Consider the following 18082-nt stretch of genomic DNA (forward strand, 5'->3'; position numbering starts at 1 on the left):
GCGAGTGGCCTTATCGTTATCTCGTATCGAAGGAATCTTCAGCGAGACGCGGTAGCTAGTCGACATTCGCACAGAAGCCTTTCTAGGCAGCACGCGGCATCCTTAGGCGACCGCTGCGCACGCGACGAACTCGCGGCACGGTTTGTGTACGCGCATCTTCCCTTGCAGTGTTGTAGTAGGGTGACGATGTTATATCGATAATACGCCCGACCACATAATATCTCGTACACGTGATCTCATTGCGGAGTTTTTATTTTAAAAGTGAAAGAGTGAAATCGTTTTTCCACAATGGGTGAGTACTGCGTTTGCTACTTTTTTTTTAAATATGTTAATACTTCTAAACCCCGTATTTAAAAACTCGAATAAAGTCGACATAAATTATTACAATACGTAATAGTTATTATGCAATAGTACTTCTTTACTATTCTTAACTTAAATTTAAAACAGTTAATTAATTTTTTATTGAATATAAATATAAAAAAATTACTTTGGTAAACAACAACATATATATGTTTCAATACTTGCCTACGCGATTAACTATAACCGCAAACAGTAAATTTCCAAAGATAATGCCAACCTATTCATTCATGTTTTTGTAAAACAATGAATGAAAGGATGTCCACTCGTGACTTTTTCTAAACTGTACACTTCTAAAGTGAACTTATTGAAGACTAAATACTTGTCAAACAAGTTTCCTGTGTGTCAAAAATTATTGTCGCCGAAAATTTGTCCACTAAGCTGATTTTGCACTTAGACAATAACTATTGTTATTCATAGTTATCTGTGAAATAGATAATTGCTTGGAAATCTGTAGTAACATGCCTGCCACTCAATTTTTATGACAATTGATCACGTTTTAGAATTCATAGAATATACTAAGATATGGTTACCATATCTACCAAGCGTAGATATTGTTATAAATAAATGCCTCGGCATCTACTACTACTGTTCTGCTTTGCGTATCATTTTTTAGTCTTAAATTAGGTGCAATATATTTATTTTTTCTAAATTTGTATGTTGATGTAAAATTTATATCAAAAAAAGTTTAGAAAATTGACAATAAGCAGCATTAGATAATAAGGAATTTGTAGTTAAAACAGTTTGTATAATATTAAATAAAAGTAATGTAATAAATTTAAATAAAAGTAAGTAATAAATAAAAGTAACCAACACAATTTTCATATAAATTAAAATATTTGCAATGTATTTCAATAGTTGTTTACGGGACAATAGATTGGTAATCCGACCTGCGCAAATTTTATACGCTTCTATATCTGTAATTACTATTGTACTAATAAATAATTAATATTAGTTGTTTTGGTTGCCTAATCTTTGATAATATTTTTAAATTATGACATCACAACTAAATCATGAAGCAATTTTTTGTGATACAGATGGCTTACGACCGTTCCTTATGGCAGTCTGTAGGGGAGGTCTATGTTCAACAATAGGCAGATAATGATTGGAATATGGACGATGATGAATTTATTCTGATATTAAAATGTGTGGTTTCTAACAATAGTTACTAGAAATATCACTGCCCCAAACCCACAAATATTTATATTGATTAGGTTTAAGTATAATATAGTATATATCATAACTGAATAGTATAAAATAATAAAAAATCTATTACTTCAGATAATTGTTGTCAGAAATTTTTTTATCGCTGTACACTTTGAAAAAATTTCATTAGAATTACATAAAGCTATGATACCAATTACAAAATTTTCACTGAATGTGGAAAATTAATAACTTATCTTTTAATATTAAACGAAACATCAAAACAAATTAAATAACGAAAATATTAAATATTTATTCTACCTATACCTATTCATATTTCTTACAGCAAAACTTCGAATATTTGTATCAATGAATACATTCTGAGTTATATACCGTTTTCCTAAGTGATATAGTTGTATATATATATATACATAAATATCCATAAATGCAATACCGTCAACAAACCAATGCATAATTGATAATACCTGTCGGTCAAATGTGATAAACCACGTACACCTAGTATAGATAGCTCATAGGTAATATGAAACATGAAAGGAATATTTATTTATTTATTTTTTATTGCATACAGTTTCACAAATTACAGCAATAATTGAGACATTTTTAATAATAGATAGCCAATTATTGATTCAAATATACTTAATTTATGAAGTCCATAATTTATATATTAAATACCTAAGGAAATAATATTACTGAAATGTTTGAACATGTAAACTTTTATTTTATCCTGAAATACTTATTTCATACAATTTGTTATTTAAGTTATAATATTGTCATAACTTTAACTACAATTAAAAAAATAGTCACAGATCACACGTGTATTGTTAATAGTTGGCCGATTAAATAATATTACTCTGTAGATTAGTATATTATATTTACTGAAATGAAAACTTATTTATGAATAAGCTAGCAGGTACGAATAGTAATCTATCTTCGTTATTCATTAAAACTTCAGACATGTAATAAACTTATTCGATTTATTATTTTGTATTTTTTCTTTTTCAATGTATTCTAAATTCAAAAAATATAAAAACACAAAATAGGTCTGTAGGTAAGTTTAACTTTCATAAATGGAATATGTGGGTGGCAAAGAAAATCAGGAATAGAAATTGAAAATATATGTATATTGGTGAAAGGAACTTAGGCCGTAAAGGGATGCCAAAAGGAAACGATAGAGATGCGTGCCAATTTCGAATTTGGTAAATAACAATATAAAAACTATATATATATATTCTTTATTGCACTTGAACAAAAGATACAGTGATTAGTTTAAGAACTTGTTAGCAAGGGTGGGCTTGTTTCTATAGTAAAACTATAAATAATATAAATGGCGTGTACTTCACAAAATGTTTTACTTTCATTGTTCTTTTATAATAGAAAATAAATTATATTATATTAAATAGTTCTTTTATTTTTTAATACACTTTTTTTTATTGTTGGAAATGATAATCAAACTTACAACTCACTAGCCCACTTTACAGAAGTCATAATACAAATTGTTTTGCATAACCTACCTTTAGGCGTCTCGCGTTGAGAGCGTCCATTTATATTGGCGAGTTATAAAATACATAGTAAATCCTATTATGATTCATATACAGTAGGGGTTTTAATCCCTCTAATCAACTTGATGATCATCCCAGTCCATGACATTACCAACTCCATAGCTTTGACGATACATCGCTCGCCTTTTACAGATGATTAAAGATTTGCTTAACTATTTTCGTTCAAGTAAACATACAAAATTAAGTATGACATTAATGAAACAATGCATCATTTAGATAAACGGCGGACAGTAATTGTTGTTAGGACGTAGACGATCGTCGACACTGAACATTGATGGATACCAAATTAATTCTTCCCATAGATAGATACGTAAATATTATAAGATATTAGAGATCAATAAAATATTATACAAGATTCAGATTTAGTAAAATATTGATAAAAAAAAGTATAAATTTGAATGGATTATTACAAAATATTTATGTATATTTACATTTAAGAACTTTCAGTTTTGTATAACATTTTATTTCATAGAAAAAGGTTTGCTAGGTAAAGAAAAGTTTTACTTATAAAGAACCCTTATAGGTACACCATTGTAAATTTAAAATCAAATTGTTTTATATACTTATAATATAGTAAAGCATTTTTCTTTACTTACAATATAGAATAAGAGTACGTGCCCGAATTACATAACATAAATACTAGAATTATATTTTATATATCATCATCATATTAGCTTTTAACTATCCACTGCTGAACATTAGCCTCTCCATTGGGGGGTTTGTTAGTAGTTGCCATGCTTAGTAGGCGGATTGGCAACCACAGTTAAGCTTTAGAGATGTTTTAAGAGGGACGCTGCTGCCCATCCCTTGCCCTCCCTTAGTCGCTTCTTACGACATTCACAGGAAAGGAAGGGATGGTCTATTCTATGCCGGGAAACACTACCTTTTAATATATACTTATACATATCTATTTAATATACTTTTTTTATACAATTTTATTATGACACAAGTTATAAAAATCTTTTATATTCAAATATCAATAATTCGAAACAAGATAGATTGGTATCACAGAAGTTTTGTATAAGCTGCTTATTTTTTATCGACTTAGTTAAATTATAACAACCTTCAGTCTTGCATTAGATATGCATTATACCGTATAAATTTTGCTAACAAAATATCCTTATTAATCTTACAAATGGAATAATTATTTTGTTTGTTTTCAACGTTTTTGCACATTAACGGCTCATCCAATCGTCATTGAATTTGATATACAATATTAGGCATGAAGGAGGAACACACTTTAGGTTACTTTTTAGCCCGAACAATCAACATAATCTGGTTATACGAATGCAGACGGGGTTAAAAACTAGTATCTCTATATAAACACTATTAAAATAATTTCTTACAATTTTATTATTCTATGAAAACAACTTTGAGTTCACGATCTAATCATTCTGTTACGCATGATCAGGCATTTTCTTTAAATTTATTTTCGTATTTATATGAATTTATTTTCTTCCTTGGGAAAGTTCTTTAATGTCATTCATAAATGATATTGCTGAATTTCAAGTAACAGATGTTTTTTCTGTCTCACCTATAGAGTATCTCAATTAGAATCATTCATTCATGGCGATCTATTAAACTGTTTTGCCCTTTTTTCCATCCTATTGTTTCATTTTTATGTATTGATCTTCTGTGTACTTAGTCAGACGGAAACTATGAAATCTGTCGTTATTTATTCATTTATTCTTTATTGCACAATAAAATGTTGTACAAATGGCGAGCCTAATGCCATATGGCATTCTCTACCAGCTAACCATTGGGTAAAAACAAAAAGCGTATGAAGGGCAGATGTGGTGAAAAATATGTGACAATTATAGTAACACATCAAGGCAATATAAATATAATATACACGCGACCTTGGAGTTTATAAAGAAGATTCATGTCTACGAATATTCATTCAAAATATGACACAACATCTCTTTAGTATGAGTAACCAGCTTCCTAGATATTTGACAAACAAATCAAACGGTTGATATGAAAAAAAAAACAAGATAATAAGCGCTGCTGTCTTGTTCTTATTTAAACGAGATTATTTTTGTTTTAAGTAAAAACATTTCTTACAATAGATTTGTATGCTACATATTATGCGGGAGATAGTGAACAGCTTGGCGGCACAATTCAGAACTGGCAATCCTTGAATGATCTTCCTGAATCACTAAAATATATATTCGAACACAGACTTTACTCATACATCTGCAAATAACGTAATCGTAATGGTATATATGTTGTATGAATGTATATGAAAACGTAATGAGTGACGTGACTATTAAATTTTGGAGTGAAAAACGTAATAAACGTACGCTGAAACGTTCCACAGTTAATAACTGCAAATAAATAAATATTTCACGTATTCAAGATACTTGTTTCAAAGTAAAGATAACACAACATCCTCATTAGATAAATATTAACTGAATTTATGCAATCTAATGAAATGAGAAACTGGCAAAACCCAATATACTATTGTACCTAAAGAATTAAAAGGAACGCTATTGGCTGTAATGACATAAATAAATTTGAGTTTTAACCGTTTAACTTCTTCTTTGACTATAGGCAGCATAAAGACCATATTGATGCAAAGCTTAATTTACTTGTTATATATACAAGGATTTTTAACAATAGATTTTTTGTTATATTCAATAGATTAGTAGAGAACAAGATTCTTGCAATAAATGCCTGTCACCCATCGACTATCGATCGTCTAATGACATTTTGATTCAAAAATTTGTTATATTATATTCTATAGCATGAGTAGATTTTAGTATTACTTGCCGCTAACTATTTCGATTTCACCCTGTATAATATGTTTCCAGCAGTCACACATTTATTTATTCTTTATTAACCACATTATGAAAAAATGTCTGATACAAAAGACGGACTAAAGGCTATACAGCATTATCTTATATAGATTTATTAAGAAATGTTTCCAATCGCCTCTTAAGATATCCTGTGGATCGCACGAAACGCATGGTACTAGTAAAATATGGATACTATGAAATAAACAACAACCTTTTCTCATGACGAGATTCAATGGAAGACGCAGATACCCATTAGTACCCATCAACACAATTACATTGTACCGCCGCGATCCAGACTCATCAATGTCACAAAGTTGAGATATTAAATTGACGTCATTCTACGCTAAATCAACATTTCACAGTCATTCATCGTACTAAACCACGACACATGCTTTTGAATGGCACTCATTAAGATTAGACCATTATTGATTTACACTATTCACATGCAAAATTTGTAATTATCACTTAGATTTTGTATGAGGTTCTCTAAGCCGACTAACACTATTTTATTAAGATAAATGAACAACGATTCTGATTGAATAATCTTCATCAATTGGTGTTCTTCGTTGTTCTTGTTAATTTCCATTCGATTATGTACATAGTCAAATAAATAAAATGTTCATTGCTGGTTTATACTAGTATGATACCTACTACTTATTATGGTATCTGTACTAATTTCTGTGTTGCAATAAATCTATTTGAGTCACACAAAATGTGTGACTCAAATAGTTTGTGTGACTAATAATTTTATTTACAACCATGGATTTATATGGAACCATTCTGAAAATCATATCATTATATTAAACATTTACTATCACCTACTGAAATCAGACCTTTCCAATAAAGAGGTTAATAAATGCCACGCTTGACACGTGAATTGGTATTTGCAGGTTAGGCTTTGATGATGTTTTAAAAGCAACGCTCATTCCTCGACCATTAATTTCCCTTAGTCGCCTCTTACGATACCCATGGGAAAGAAAGGCGTGGCCCATTCTATGCCGGGCACACATGGCAAATTCTGAACGTAAAGTCTTTCAATTAAAACATAGTAATAAATTTTAAAGTATTTATATTATCAGGCCCTCTGCCTATATTACCATGCATTGCAATAACATATTTATAAAATCTTAATACAATCTAAATGTCCGTATATACATTATATTTCTTTATGCAACTTAAAATAGCAAACAAGCTGATGGCTCACCTAATGAAAAATGGTAACCCTCGCCTATAGGTATGAACAGTACCATGGACATAACAGAATAAACTGTGTCACCCATGAAACCTTTTATGCTTTACCATTCCTGAAGACTACGGTGTTATACCCTATAATTTCATTGCCATATTACAGTCATATATACCCATCTCTCAAATTGAAATCGATACATGCACACAACTGCTTCGCGGCAGAAACACGATTGGAACACAAGTATCTAAGCAGACGACTTTTGTATAAAGCCTCCTCCTGGTATATTTTATGAGAATGTAATAAGAATTTATGAATACTAAAAAAAAATGTTAATTTGGTTAAAAATCCATAATAAATAATCAATCTATCTAAATTTTAATATATAATACAATAAAGCGTAACTTTGAACGCGCTAATCTTTGGGACTACCAGTCGTATTTGAAAGATTTATTTTACATTTGATAGTTCGTTCCTTGAGGAAAGTTATAGACTATTCAACATCACGATACAACTACTAGCGAAGCTAGTAAAAAAAATACATTACATATAAACCCTTTTTTTTTTTTTACTGATACTTGTTGTTTTCCACGTTACGAAATCATATCCTTGCACATATACTCTTACATTGTTACAATACTATATGTAAATGACCGTGTCATACATATATATTTATTTGTACCATAAAGCTTTGTGCACACAACATACTGATAAAGCATCAGACCGTCATCTAGTCTTGTCACTTAGTTGATGATTTTATTTATGATGATGAATCTCTTCATCTCATGTTCAATAAGAAATTGATTAATCATGTACGATATTACAGTAAATATTGCTACTTATAATACAATTATTAAATAAGATAATAATAGTGATTGCAGTCTGTTGACAGCATAAATAAATAGCTTCATATTTTACTTAATTATGAAGTGTTCTATTGATTTAATTTAATGTTCCTTTTCGGTGTATTTAAAGGAGAAATAAGAGTACACTTGAGACAATGTTTGTAAAAGTATTAAAAGGGCTTCGTCCTAATAGTAAGCCCGTTGTTTGCCATTCTTTTAGTAATATAAAATCTTTAATTAGTTATTTCAAATCTCGGATATTATATGATAAATGTTATTGATATGTGCATGATTAAGAAAATGCCAGAAGATTATGATAAAATTGTTCAAGTGACAGTTAGGTTAGTTCAGTTTCAGAATTAGTTATTTTGAGAAAAAAGTTATTTAATTTCAAAAATAGTTACCCCTGTAAGGCAAAACTTTATCTCCCTTTGTATGTTCTACCGATTGTACAACGAACTGTGTTATAAGGAATTGTTCGAAATGATACGCACAGCCACCTTTCATCATCGAACTGTTCGCCATCGATAGGGAATTCATTCTCACACGCTAGAATCTATATGGTCGCGTATAGTGCGGTTTCAATACCGTTTATTTCCATAGGCTGTTTATTACTATCAGACAGGCATGTGTGCTAGTTTGCTACCTTCGTGGTATAAAAAAAAATTGAATATACCAATCAAAGTAATTGGTTTCGACTCGATATTCTATTACTACTGACTTATTTACTTATTTATATATACATCTATCTTCATCATCATCATCATATCAGCCTTTATCTGTCCACTGCTGAACATAGGTCTCCTCCATAAATTGGGGGGTTATGTCAGTAATTTCCACGATGATGTTTTGAAAGAGACCTGCTTCTCATCCCTTAACACCCACGGGAAAGAAAAAGGTGGCTCATTCTATCCCGAGATCATACCGCAATAACTTCTATATATCAATAATATTTCTATGTCATCGAACTGAATAAAAGATATAGGTATATTATTGATAAACCTTTTATTCATCGAACTAACCACTCTAAATATGACACTATCTGATTACCTACTATTACAATGCAAGGAAAACTAATAGATACATTTAAACATTGAGCGATATGAAAATCTTTATCAATGCACTTCACCAACTTACAATCTATTCATAGATATAAATAAATAAAGCAGGTTGAACACCATTTGAAAATTATTCACGATAACACAGTTTAGAAGTGGTCAGTTTATTTAATTGTTTGGCGCTAAACGTGACACTTGAGATTACTGTTTCCTTATAGACATCACGTGTACCATAGACTAGTTATTTAAAAATAAACATCACTAATATCTCATTTTATAATAAAACTAGACTCTTTGATTTACTTGTCACTATATAAAAGCTATTAATTATTATAATACTAAATAATTTCGCTAAATCTATAACCGATAGTTAAACCAAAGTCAAATGGGCTGTTGAGTATATTTTAGAATGAAAAAGTTACCCATGAAGAACGTACAATTACAATTTAAAATTATTTAAACCCATATCTGTGGCTATTTTTATTAAAAAATTTAAAAATTTTAGGTCTATAAAAGAACAATCTTTATATACTGTATAAAAAATAAATATCCAAACAACATAAAAAAAAAAAACAAAAAAATATAAAATGCAAGTGAATGATTATCGTATTGTTATTAGTTGATGTTATTTCCTACACATTAATCTATCAATTTACTCGAGGAATCACTTACTACACAAAACATACTTGTCACAATCTGTTGATCGATTTCCTGGCAAGTCATTAAAGTGAGGGTAGATAAATTGTAATTATTGATGCGTTTTGGCATTTAAAAATATTGTAGTAGGTAATTTATTAAAAACTGTATTATTATTATAGGAACTAAAATTACAAAATATATTATGTCATTGTGTGAATTTAACCTCATTTATAGTAATGTATGGCAATAGATTTTAATTAAATACTGTGCCTATAAATAACGTTTGGATACTTGACTATTTACAAAAAAAATCAAGTTATACTTAATCAATGTTATAAAAGTTTAAAACATATAGGTTTACACTAAAACAGCTGTATTGTGTACTGTATTTGAATGCATATAAATAAAAATGTCTGAAGAAACGCAAGACGCATTCAATTTAGTTAGACTCCGAAGGCCTATTTTAGCAGTTAAGTGCTCATAAAAATTAACAGATGTCAACAATGTATCCAAATACTGAAACAAGTACATAAAAAATAATATTATAATAATAAAAATAAAATTATAATAATGATGTATGTAGTAATAATTATCATTTAATGTTTACAGGTCTAGATTTCTTAGAAAATGGAGCAGACTTCGAGGCTGCTATTTCCGCTACCGGTAAGTTTATTTCCTACCAGCTTTGTATTTAATCACTTGAATTAGTATTCTACGAGCTAATTTTGGGACATAATCTTTTCGTGTTCTAAATTTCATTAAAATCTGTTTAGTAGTTTTTGCGTGAAAGAATAACAAATATCTATCTATTCGAATAAGTAATCCAATAGAATAAGATTATTGTTTATATAAAGTGTCATGGCAGACAAGCTAACAATTTCAATAGAAAATTATTGCTAGTAATAGATACTTAATTAGTATCACAAACTGGCCTAATTATGGGAAAGTTCTACCCCTATTGGTTTTGCGAATAAATGTTAAAAATATGTAATAAATTTAATATTAAGCACCCATTTATAGAGTTTCATACCAGTAAGATGCAAAAAAATCACGATTTAATAATAATAATTATTAATCAATAATAATAATTATTAGGTATCTATCTCGTTACAACAATACAATAAAGGTTATTTTATATCGTATTTATATATTTAATCTCGGCATGTGAGTTCAACTGGCACCTAATCAGTTTTGTTTAGTCTCTATACACGTAAGTGCTATGCGACTTCTTGAATTTTTATAAAACTTAGAATCAAGCTGACAGTTGTAGTGGAAAGCAGCGACCGTTGCATATTAACCTAAAAAGCGCCATATACATAACAGAACAAGTACACTGTAATAACCATTGTATGTTGTAACTACTCGTATCCTGTACTTTTAGTATACCGTGATCTTAAATATTTACTTTTTTTTCATACAGGATTCGGTCGCTTCCACTTCTGTTTACTGGCGGTCACTGGGCTGATTTACGCGAACACTGCAATTGGCATCACGATTGTATCATTTGTACTACCAGCCGCAACATGTGATTTCCGCATGACATCCGCCGATAAAGGGTGGCTCACTGCCGCGCCTATGTTGGGTGAGTTCTTTGAATATGGAATTATAGATGTGTCCTAGAAATTCCATTTTAAGAAAAATACCTATCATTATGATATATGTATAAGATAATAAAAATATGCTAATATTTTAAAATAAAATATTACGGTAATTATTAAATTAGTACACTAATTATATTACAATTGAAGCCGTTTCTTTGTGAACAAAGATGAACCTTATTAAAATCTATTTTCATTGTTGTGTAGTTTAACGACCCCGTAGAAAAAAAGCGCCAGTAATAAAGATAATAGGTATTTATTTCTTTTTAATCGTACCTATTTCCAAATTATTTAAATATATATTATTTTTTCTTATTGCTCATTAAATTTTTATTATTCAACATTTATGTTAAGAAAACTTAGTAAATCCACGATGGATTTAATGTATTTAACGTGTGGCGTAGAATTGTAGGCATATTTAAGGTGGCAGGGAGCGGTGCCCACCCCAGAACTCATTGTTGCCCACTCCAGGTTGCCAACAATATTTGCACAGCTATGCGCAGGCATGTCTAAGGATACATTTGTCTTTTTTAAGAGGACTTTACCGACCCCTTAAAAATACACAATTATGTGGAAACTATAGAAGAAAATAGTTTTATATACACCAACAGCAACAGTTGAGAAATGACAGTAACTGTCATCACATTTCTTAACATATGTACATTTGTACAGGTATGGTCCTCGGCTCTTACTTCTGGGGATCCTTGGCTGATACAAAAGGCCGTAGAGTGGTGTTGATATCGACGCTGCTTATAGACGGCATCATTGGCATCGTGTCTTCGTTTGTCCAAATTCTCTCCGTCTTTATGGCATGCCGCTTTGTCAACGGCTTTTGGTAAGTATCAAGGAAGCACATGCCATGTGATACAACACGTGACTTTGTAGTACTTAGAATTGTAACTATCGGTGCAATCACTTCAAGAATATCATCTAGTTCTAATTACAAACTCTATGATATAGACAATAGAATATATTTTTTAGAAGCAAGCCAGTTCATAATAGCTTGTTAGTAACTATTATATTCATCTGCGACTGTGCTCGATACGTCTCTGTATTGTCACTCGGTTCCCACATTCACTAATTACCCATAAATAAGACATGAAATGGTGTCATCAACTCCTTCCAGTTACGCTTTTAATCGGCTAGCTCAATAGAATGAATCGTTTTTGCTACTACGAGTACCTAATTAGTAACTCATAATTGATGGTTAAATTTATAAAATGACTTATTCATCGTCGCTACATGTATATGCAGAATAAAATCGAAATCGTCAATGTCTCTATTATAATGGGACTTCGATATTAACAGAAGCATCATGCTATCTGTAATAAAAATTTTGAACCTCCCCTTACGGGAGTTTTATAAATCTTTGTCGATCATAGACACAAATTACTTATAAATACCGTTTATAAGTAAAAAAATTGATGATGCAAACTACACAATGACTTCAATCAGGTTTGTCAGGTACTCAGTGTCAAGAACTTTGAGGTGCGGGTTCAAAATCCACCCGCTACGATATTTTTCAATCTCATTTAATAAAATACTAGCTATTTCTCGCAGCTTTGTTTGCTTTAATATGCATATAAAGTACCTCGTGTGTCAAGTTAGAATATAACATATACTCGTAAATTATACGTGAAATAAATTTTATTAAAATCCGTTTAACCGTTTAAGCGTGATTAACAAACATACCAAATATCTTTACAGACTTTTACATATATAAATTAATAAGATTAGTAAGATGGTTACATTTATCTAGTTGGATATTCAAAGTTCATATATAATTTATTTATTGCAGTATTGCTGGTGCTATGGGTCTCGTCTTCCCATACTTGGGAGAGTTCCAGGCAACCAAATATAGAGAGAAAATTCTGTGCTGGATGGAAATATTCTGGACGCTGGGTGTCATATTATTACCATGTAAGCTACATATTCAAACTGTTAATTCATAAACATATAAAGGCGTAAATATAATTACATATTTTTAAAATCTGCACAATATGGCTTTTATAAATTAATTTTTATCAGCTAAGAGCTTGAACCAATTAGAGTAGAAATTAGCAGAGAGATAACTTGACCTCCAACCATTTATTTTTGGGCTTGAACCTTTTTTTTAATTGATGTTAATGCAACGGTAACTCCGCCTATTATTTATGTACGTTGGCGGGACACCAGTGAAATATGATTATTGAAGAAAAATGAAGAATATTTCAATTTTGAAAATTTTACTTGCAGAGTGTTTAATAAAATCCAAATTTTTTTACAGTGATCGCCTGGGGCATTATTCCTATTACGGGTATTAGAATAGAAAGCGGAGGTTTCTCATACGACTCCTGGAACTGGTTTGTTGCCGCATGCGGTGTACCTTCACTTTTGCTCGGATTCTGGCTCTTCGCATTCCCCGAGAGTCCCAAGTTCATGATGGAAGTAGGAGACTACGATGATGCCCTAAACTGCCTCAAATTCATTTACAAACAGAACACTGGTGATGACCCCGATAACTACCCAGTAAGTAGTATTTTGAATAAAAAATTAAACCTTCAGCTTTTCCTCTGTCACAATATGAACCATTTTGTTTAAACCAATTTTCATAAAGCTACACTCCGACTAATTGTACAAAAGTTCTTGGCCTACAGGATATAACAATAAAAATACAGGATATAGAGTTAGGCACAGGAATATTGGCATAGTACGTTCTGTCATAACAATAATACACATACGGCGTATGTACACATACGACGGTAGCTCTTTCTTTATTTTGTTCGGGAATAAGGGTGATAGCGTGAAATTTTATGTATTACAATAGAATGGAAGAAAATATACGCCAAGTATGTCTTTCACCTGCTTGAGTGTTTAGTGATCTAACTTATTTTTATTATTTGAATATTGGATCTCTATCTTTCGAACTAAATTTTTTATTTGATAGAAAATGACAAAATATCAAAATAAACTTCTTTAACGAAATTTTTATTTACTTACGAACCTCTAAAATCTGTAACTAATAATTTACAGATCAAAACCCTCAAGGAAAAAGTGCGAACCGTATCGGTGGCATCGCAAAATTCGCAGAAATCTGTCCGAAGTCTTAGCATGCGCAAACCTAAGGATCTGAAAAGACTGTTTGGAGAGATTTGGGTACAGACTAAAGCTTTATGCAAGCCACCCTACCTGAAATACACGATTATTACGTGCCTCCTCCAATTCGGCTTAACTACCAGGTAAAACTTAAACACATTTCGAGTCTAATGATGCAGGGTGCAAGCCTACTGCCTTTTTTTTAGGTTAATTAGAGTTTACAAACAATTGGATGAAGTCACAAAAATCTCAAATATTTACAATCTTTGGTAGTTTATGGCTGGCATTTTTGTTTTATACTGTCGTCACTTTAAATATAGTCATAAATACAAATATTTGTATTATGCGAGGATTGAACCTCAACTATCGGAAGATGAATCAGCACCTTATACCATTCGCCACCAAGGTCAGCGTAGTAAATAATTGTGACTCGTACGTGACGTACTCCTAAACTATTGGAATAGAATCTGGTTCAATGAATTGTTAACATTAGAATGATATGATTATATAATAATCTGCTGATGTTTAAATCAAAAATCGATTAATTGATTGAATGTTGCAATTTGTTACTGTTTCTGTGATAATTTCAACAAAACGTTTATCTTTACATTAAGTTCTTTTAAAATAGACAATAAGTAGATACCTATCTAAATATATTTTATTTTCCTTCAGTTACTACACCCTCATGATCTGGTTCCCTGAACTGTTTAACCGTTACGAAGAGTTCGAACAGCGTTTCCCGAACACATCTGCGTCTGTCTGTGACGTCTCTGGTATCGTGATAGATGAAGGATCCGAAGACCCGTTCGATTGTTTGAAGACCATAGACAAAAATGTCTATATGCACACACTCATTGTCGGTCTTGCGTGTATACCTACATCTCTATGGTTGCCATTGTTTGTACATAAACTTGGTGCCAAATTCATTTTGAGTAAGTATATTTTGTAGGTACTAATGCATGTGGATTTATATAGATTAATTTTCACATATGACTACAACCAAATGTAAAAAATATAAAATAATTAACTGATCCGGCAAACGTTGTTTTGCCATATAAATTATGTCTAGGGTGTTTTTGGGGTGAGCCACCCTTGTCATTTAGGAGTATAAAAAATAGATAATAACCTATTCTTAGAGCTATCGAGTATACTTATAAAATTTCATCAAAATCGGTTAAGCCGTTATGAAGAAGCATGGCAACTAACATTGTGATACGAGAATGTTATATATACAGAGAAGATATTCTAAATAATTTTTGAGAATAATTGTTTATGTTTGCATTCACTTGTATATTAATTCAATGTTGAAAACTCAGCGCGAAGAGCTACCTACCTCTACTACCTCCTTTTTTATTCTATTAAATATAAAAGGATTCTGGCATTATCAGGATAATAACAAATTAATAAATAGTTTTCAGTTTGTTCCTCGCCGGCGTCGTGACAGTAAGCTTGTATTACGTTCAAACATCTACCCAGAACCTGGTGCTGTCTTGTATTTTCGAAGCGCTGACTTCACTCGCCATTAGTCTTCTGTTCTGCGTGCTAGTCGACTTATTCCCTACGAACCTCAGGTAAGGAAACCTTTTAAATAGTAGTATTAGCTTTACACTTTGTTGTTGACGTAAATTTTTATACCAACCTATTATATGGGAGGGAAAGGGATTGTTAGTAATGGGGTCTAACAACCTTGTTACTAGCAATATATCTCATTAGATCGACCTCCACACCGCTCCCTCTGGAATCCATCGTGGTTAATTCTTATAGAATTCGTCACGATGGACTAACAACTGACTTCATTTCTTTCTCAGCTATCATGTCTTACCGGTGTCCAGCTAGCGTACACCGATAGCGCAGGCAGGGTTTCTATTTAATTCTCGCCCATTTAAAAAAATACATATTACAGTAGGGGGAAAGACATTGTTAATAATGGGGTTTAATAGTCCCATTGCTAATAATATACCCTATCACTATACAAACATGTGGTTCCACCTGGAAACCGTCGTGATTAGTTCATATAAAATTCATTATGATGGGCTAACTGACCTACTTTCGTCCTTACCTATCATCCCCCACAGGTGTCCCGCCAGCGTATACCGATAGGGCAAAAGGGGTTATCATTCGTTGTTACAGTATACTTGCTTAATTGCTGAGGGAGACTTTGTACGAGTCATCTGTTTAAGTATCTCTGTCTAACTCGTATTTCTATCGTGAAAAAGTTATACTTATATGGCTGTCTCTGTGAGAGTGAGATAAGACAATAAAATTACAGGATTCGGTGGTATAGATAGATACTCTTTATTGTTTCCTCCAAAAGATTACAATAATATAATACTAATAATAATAATAATACCATAGTCCTCAATAATTTCAATGTATGAGAAACTACAGTCATCCTGTATTTACATCATCTATATCCTGTACTATTCATGTCAATAGGTGATGGTTACCACTTATCATCAAATCAAGGAGACTCACCAGAGGGAGACTTTGTACAAAAGTCGTTTGCTTGGATACCTCTGTCCCATTTGTGTTTCAACCGTAAAGCAGTTGTGTTTGCATGGCTGTGTTTTGGTTTGAAGTGTGGGATATGGCGTGAATTTACAGGGTACAGAGAAATAACACCTGGGTCCTCAGGAATGGCAACGCATGGAGGGTATCATGGGCGAAACAGTATACTCTGCTATGTCCATGGTCTTGCTCATATCTATAGGCGACGGTTACCACTTTCCATCAGGTGGGCCGTCAACTTGTTTGCCATTTTAAGTTGTATAAAAAAAAAACGTGAGTTGGTTTCATTTAAATTACATTAAAGTTCTTAGTTCTTAAAATTCTTATTCTACTCAACAGGGTAATGGCAGCCGCGCTCTCACTAACAGCAGGTCGAGGCGGAGGTCTCATAGGCAACCTGTCATTCGGTTACCTGATTGATATCAACTGCATCGTCCCTATTGTTGTTTTCGCGTCATTCCTTTTCAGTAAGTATTACAAATTAAGTAAATTATACAACTTATTATCTTCAAAGTATAGTAAGAATTCACATACCTTCAAAACCAATATTGAAAACGGGTCGTTTTTTACAATACGCAAAATAAGTACTAAGTGTATTTAATCTGCAAACAATGTTACCAATTTGAATATTCAAAATGGCGGATTAATATATTTTTATATTTTAATACATGCTTCTCTTGTTTCAGTTTCCGCGCTACTCTGCTTCCTATTGCCAAAGACTGGACAAGAAGCTCTAGATTAAATAAGAGTTATTGTTTGAACTATAGTGCAATTAGACTGTCTGCGATATAGAGATCACAAGTTTGGAGTGATTGTACATATCATTTCTTTTGCCTAGCCTCATCCCGGTTAACGCGAGGTCCCTATTTTTAGGATGTAAATATTGCGTACTAAGTATTATTTATATGCCATGAGTGCTCTGCTGATCGAATGGACACTTCGAATCTAAGTTCGCACCATTCAAGAAACGCCCTTAGTGTAACATATTCAAAGTAGGATTTATATTGTTATTTCTTGGATCGTGCGGACTAGAATACACTTGACGTTTCCGACAAAGGACGGCTCGTTTGGTGCTGCCGACGCCAAGTGTTACCTATTACTGCGATGCAGTATACAGATAAGAATAAATTTAACAGTATTTTAGTGTTGACCTTAATATAATGCCCTTAAATTATTATAATTATTAAAGGTTAATTTACCATACAATATTGTTTTATTTCCATTTAATTCCTTGCTTTTTTCAAGAAGTTTCATTATATAAATCATGGATTTGTAAGAATACAAACAATTAAGCA

General features: G+C 31.7%; 1 protein-coding gene across 1 annotated transcript; it reads left to right on the forward strand.

Annotated features, from left to right (window-relative positions):
* Window positions 1–61: 61 nt before the first annotated feature.
* LOC113515699 (synaptic vesicle glycoprotein 2C-like) lies at window positions 62–17993 on the forward strand. The gene is made up of 11 exons (XM_026899970.3): window positions 62–292; window positions 10216–10269; window positions 11027–11188; window positions 11877–12039; window positions 13003–13124; window positions 13471–13712; window positions 14217–14422; window positions 14952–15211; window positions 15691–15850; window positions 17127–17254; window positions 17474–17993. Exons 1-11 carry the CDS (start codon window positions 289–291, stop codon window positions 17527–17529), a joined length of 1557 nt encoding a protein of 518 aa, XP_026755771.1. The 5' UTR covers window positions 62–288; the 3' UTR covers window positions 17530–17993.
* The last annotated feature ends 89 nt before the right edge of the window (window positions 17994–18082 follow it).

This window comes from Galleria mellonella, unplaced genomic scaffold, assembly GCF_026898425.1.
Source record: "Galleria mellonella isolate WM207_F2 unplaced genomic scaffold, CSIRO_AGI_GalMel_v1 utg173, whole genome shotgun sequence".
Classification (NCBI taxonomy): Eukaryota; Metazoa; Arthropoda; class Insecta; order Lepidoptera; family Pyralidae; genus Galleria; species Galleria mellonella.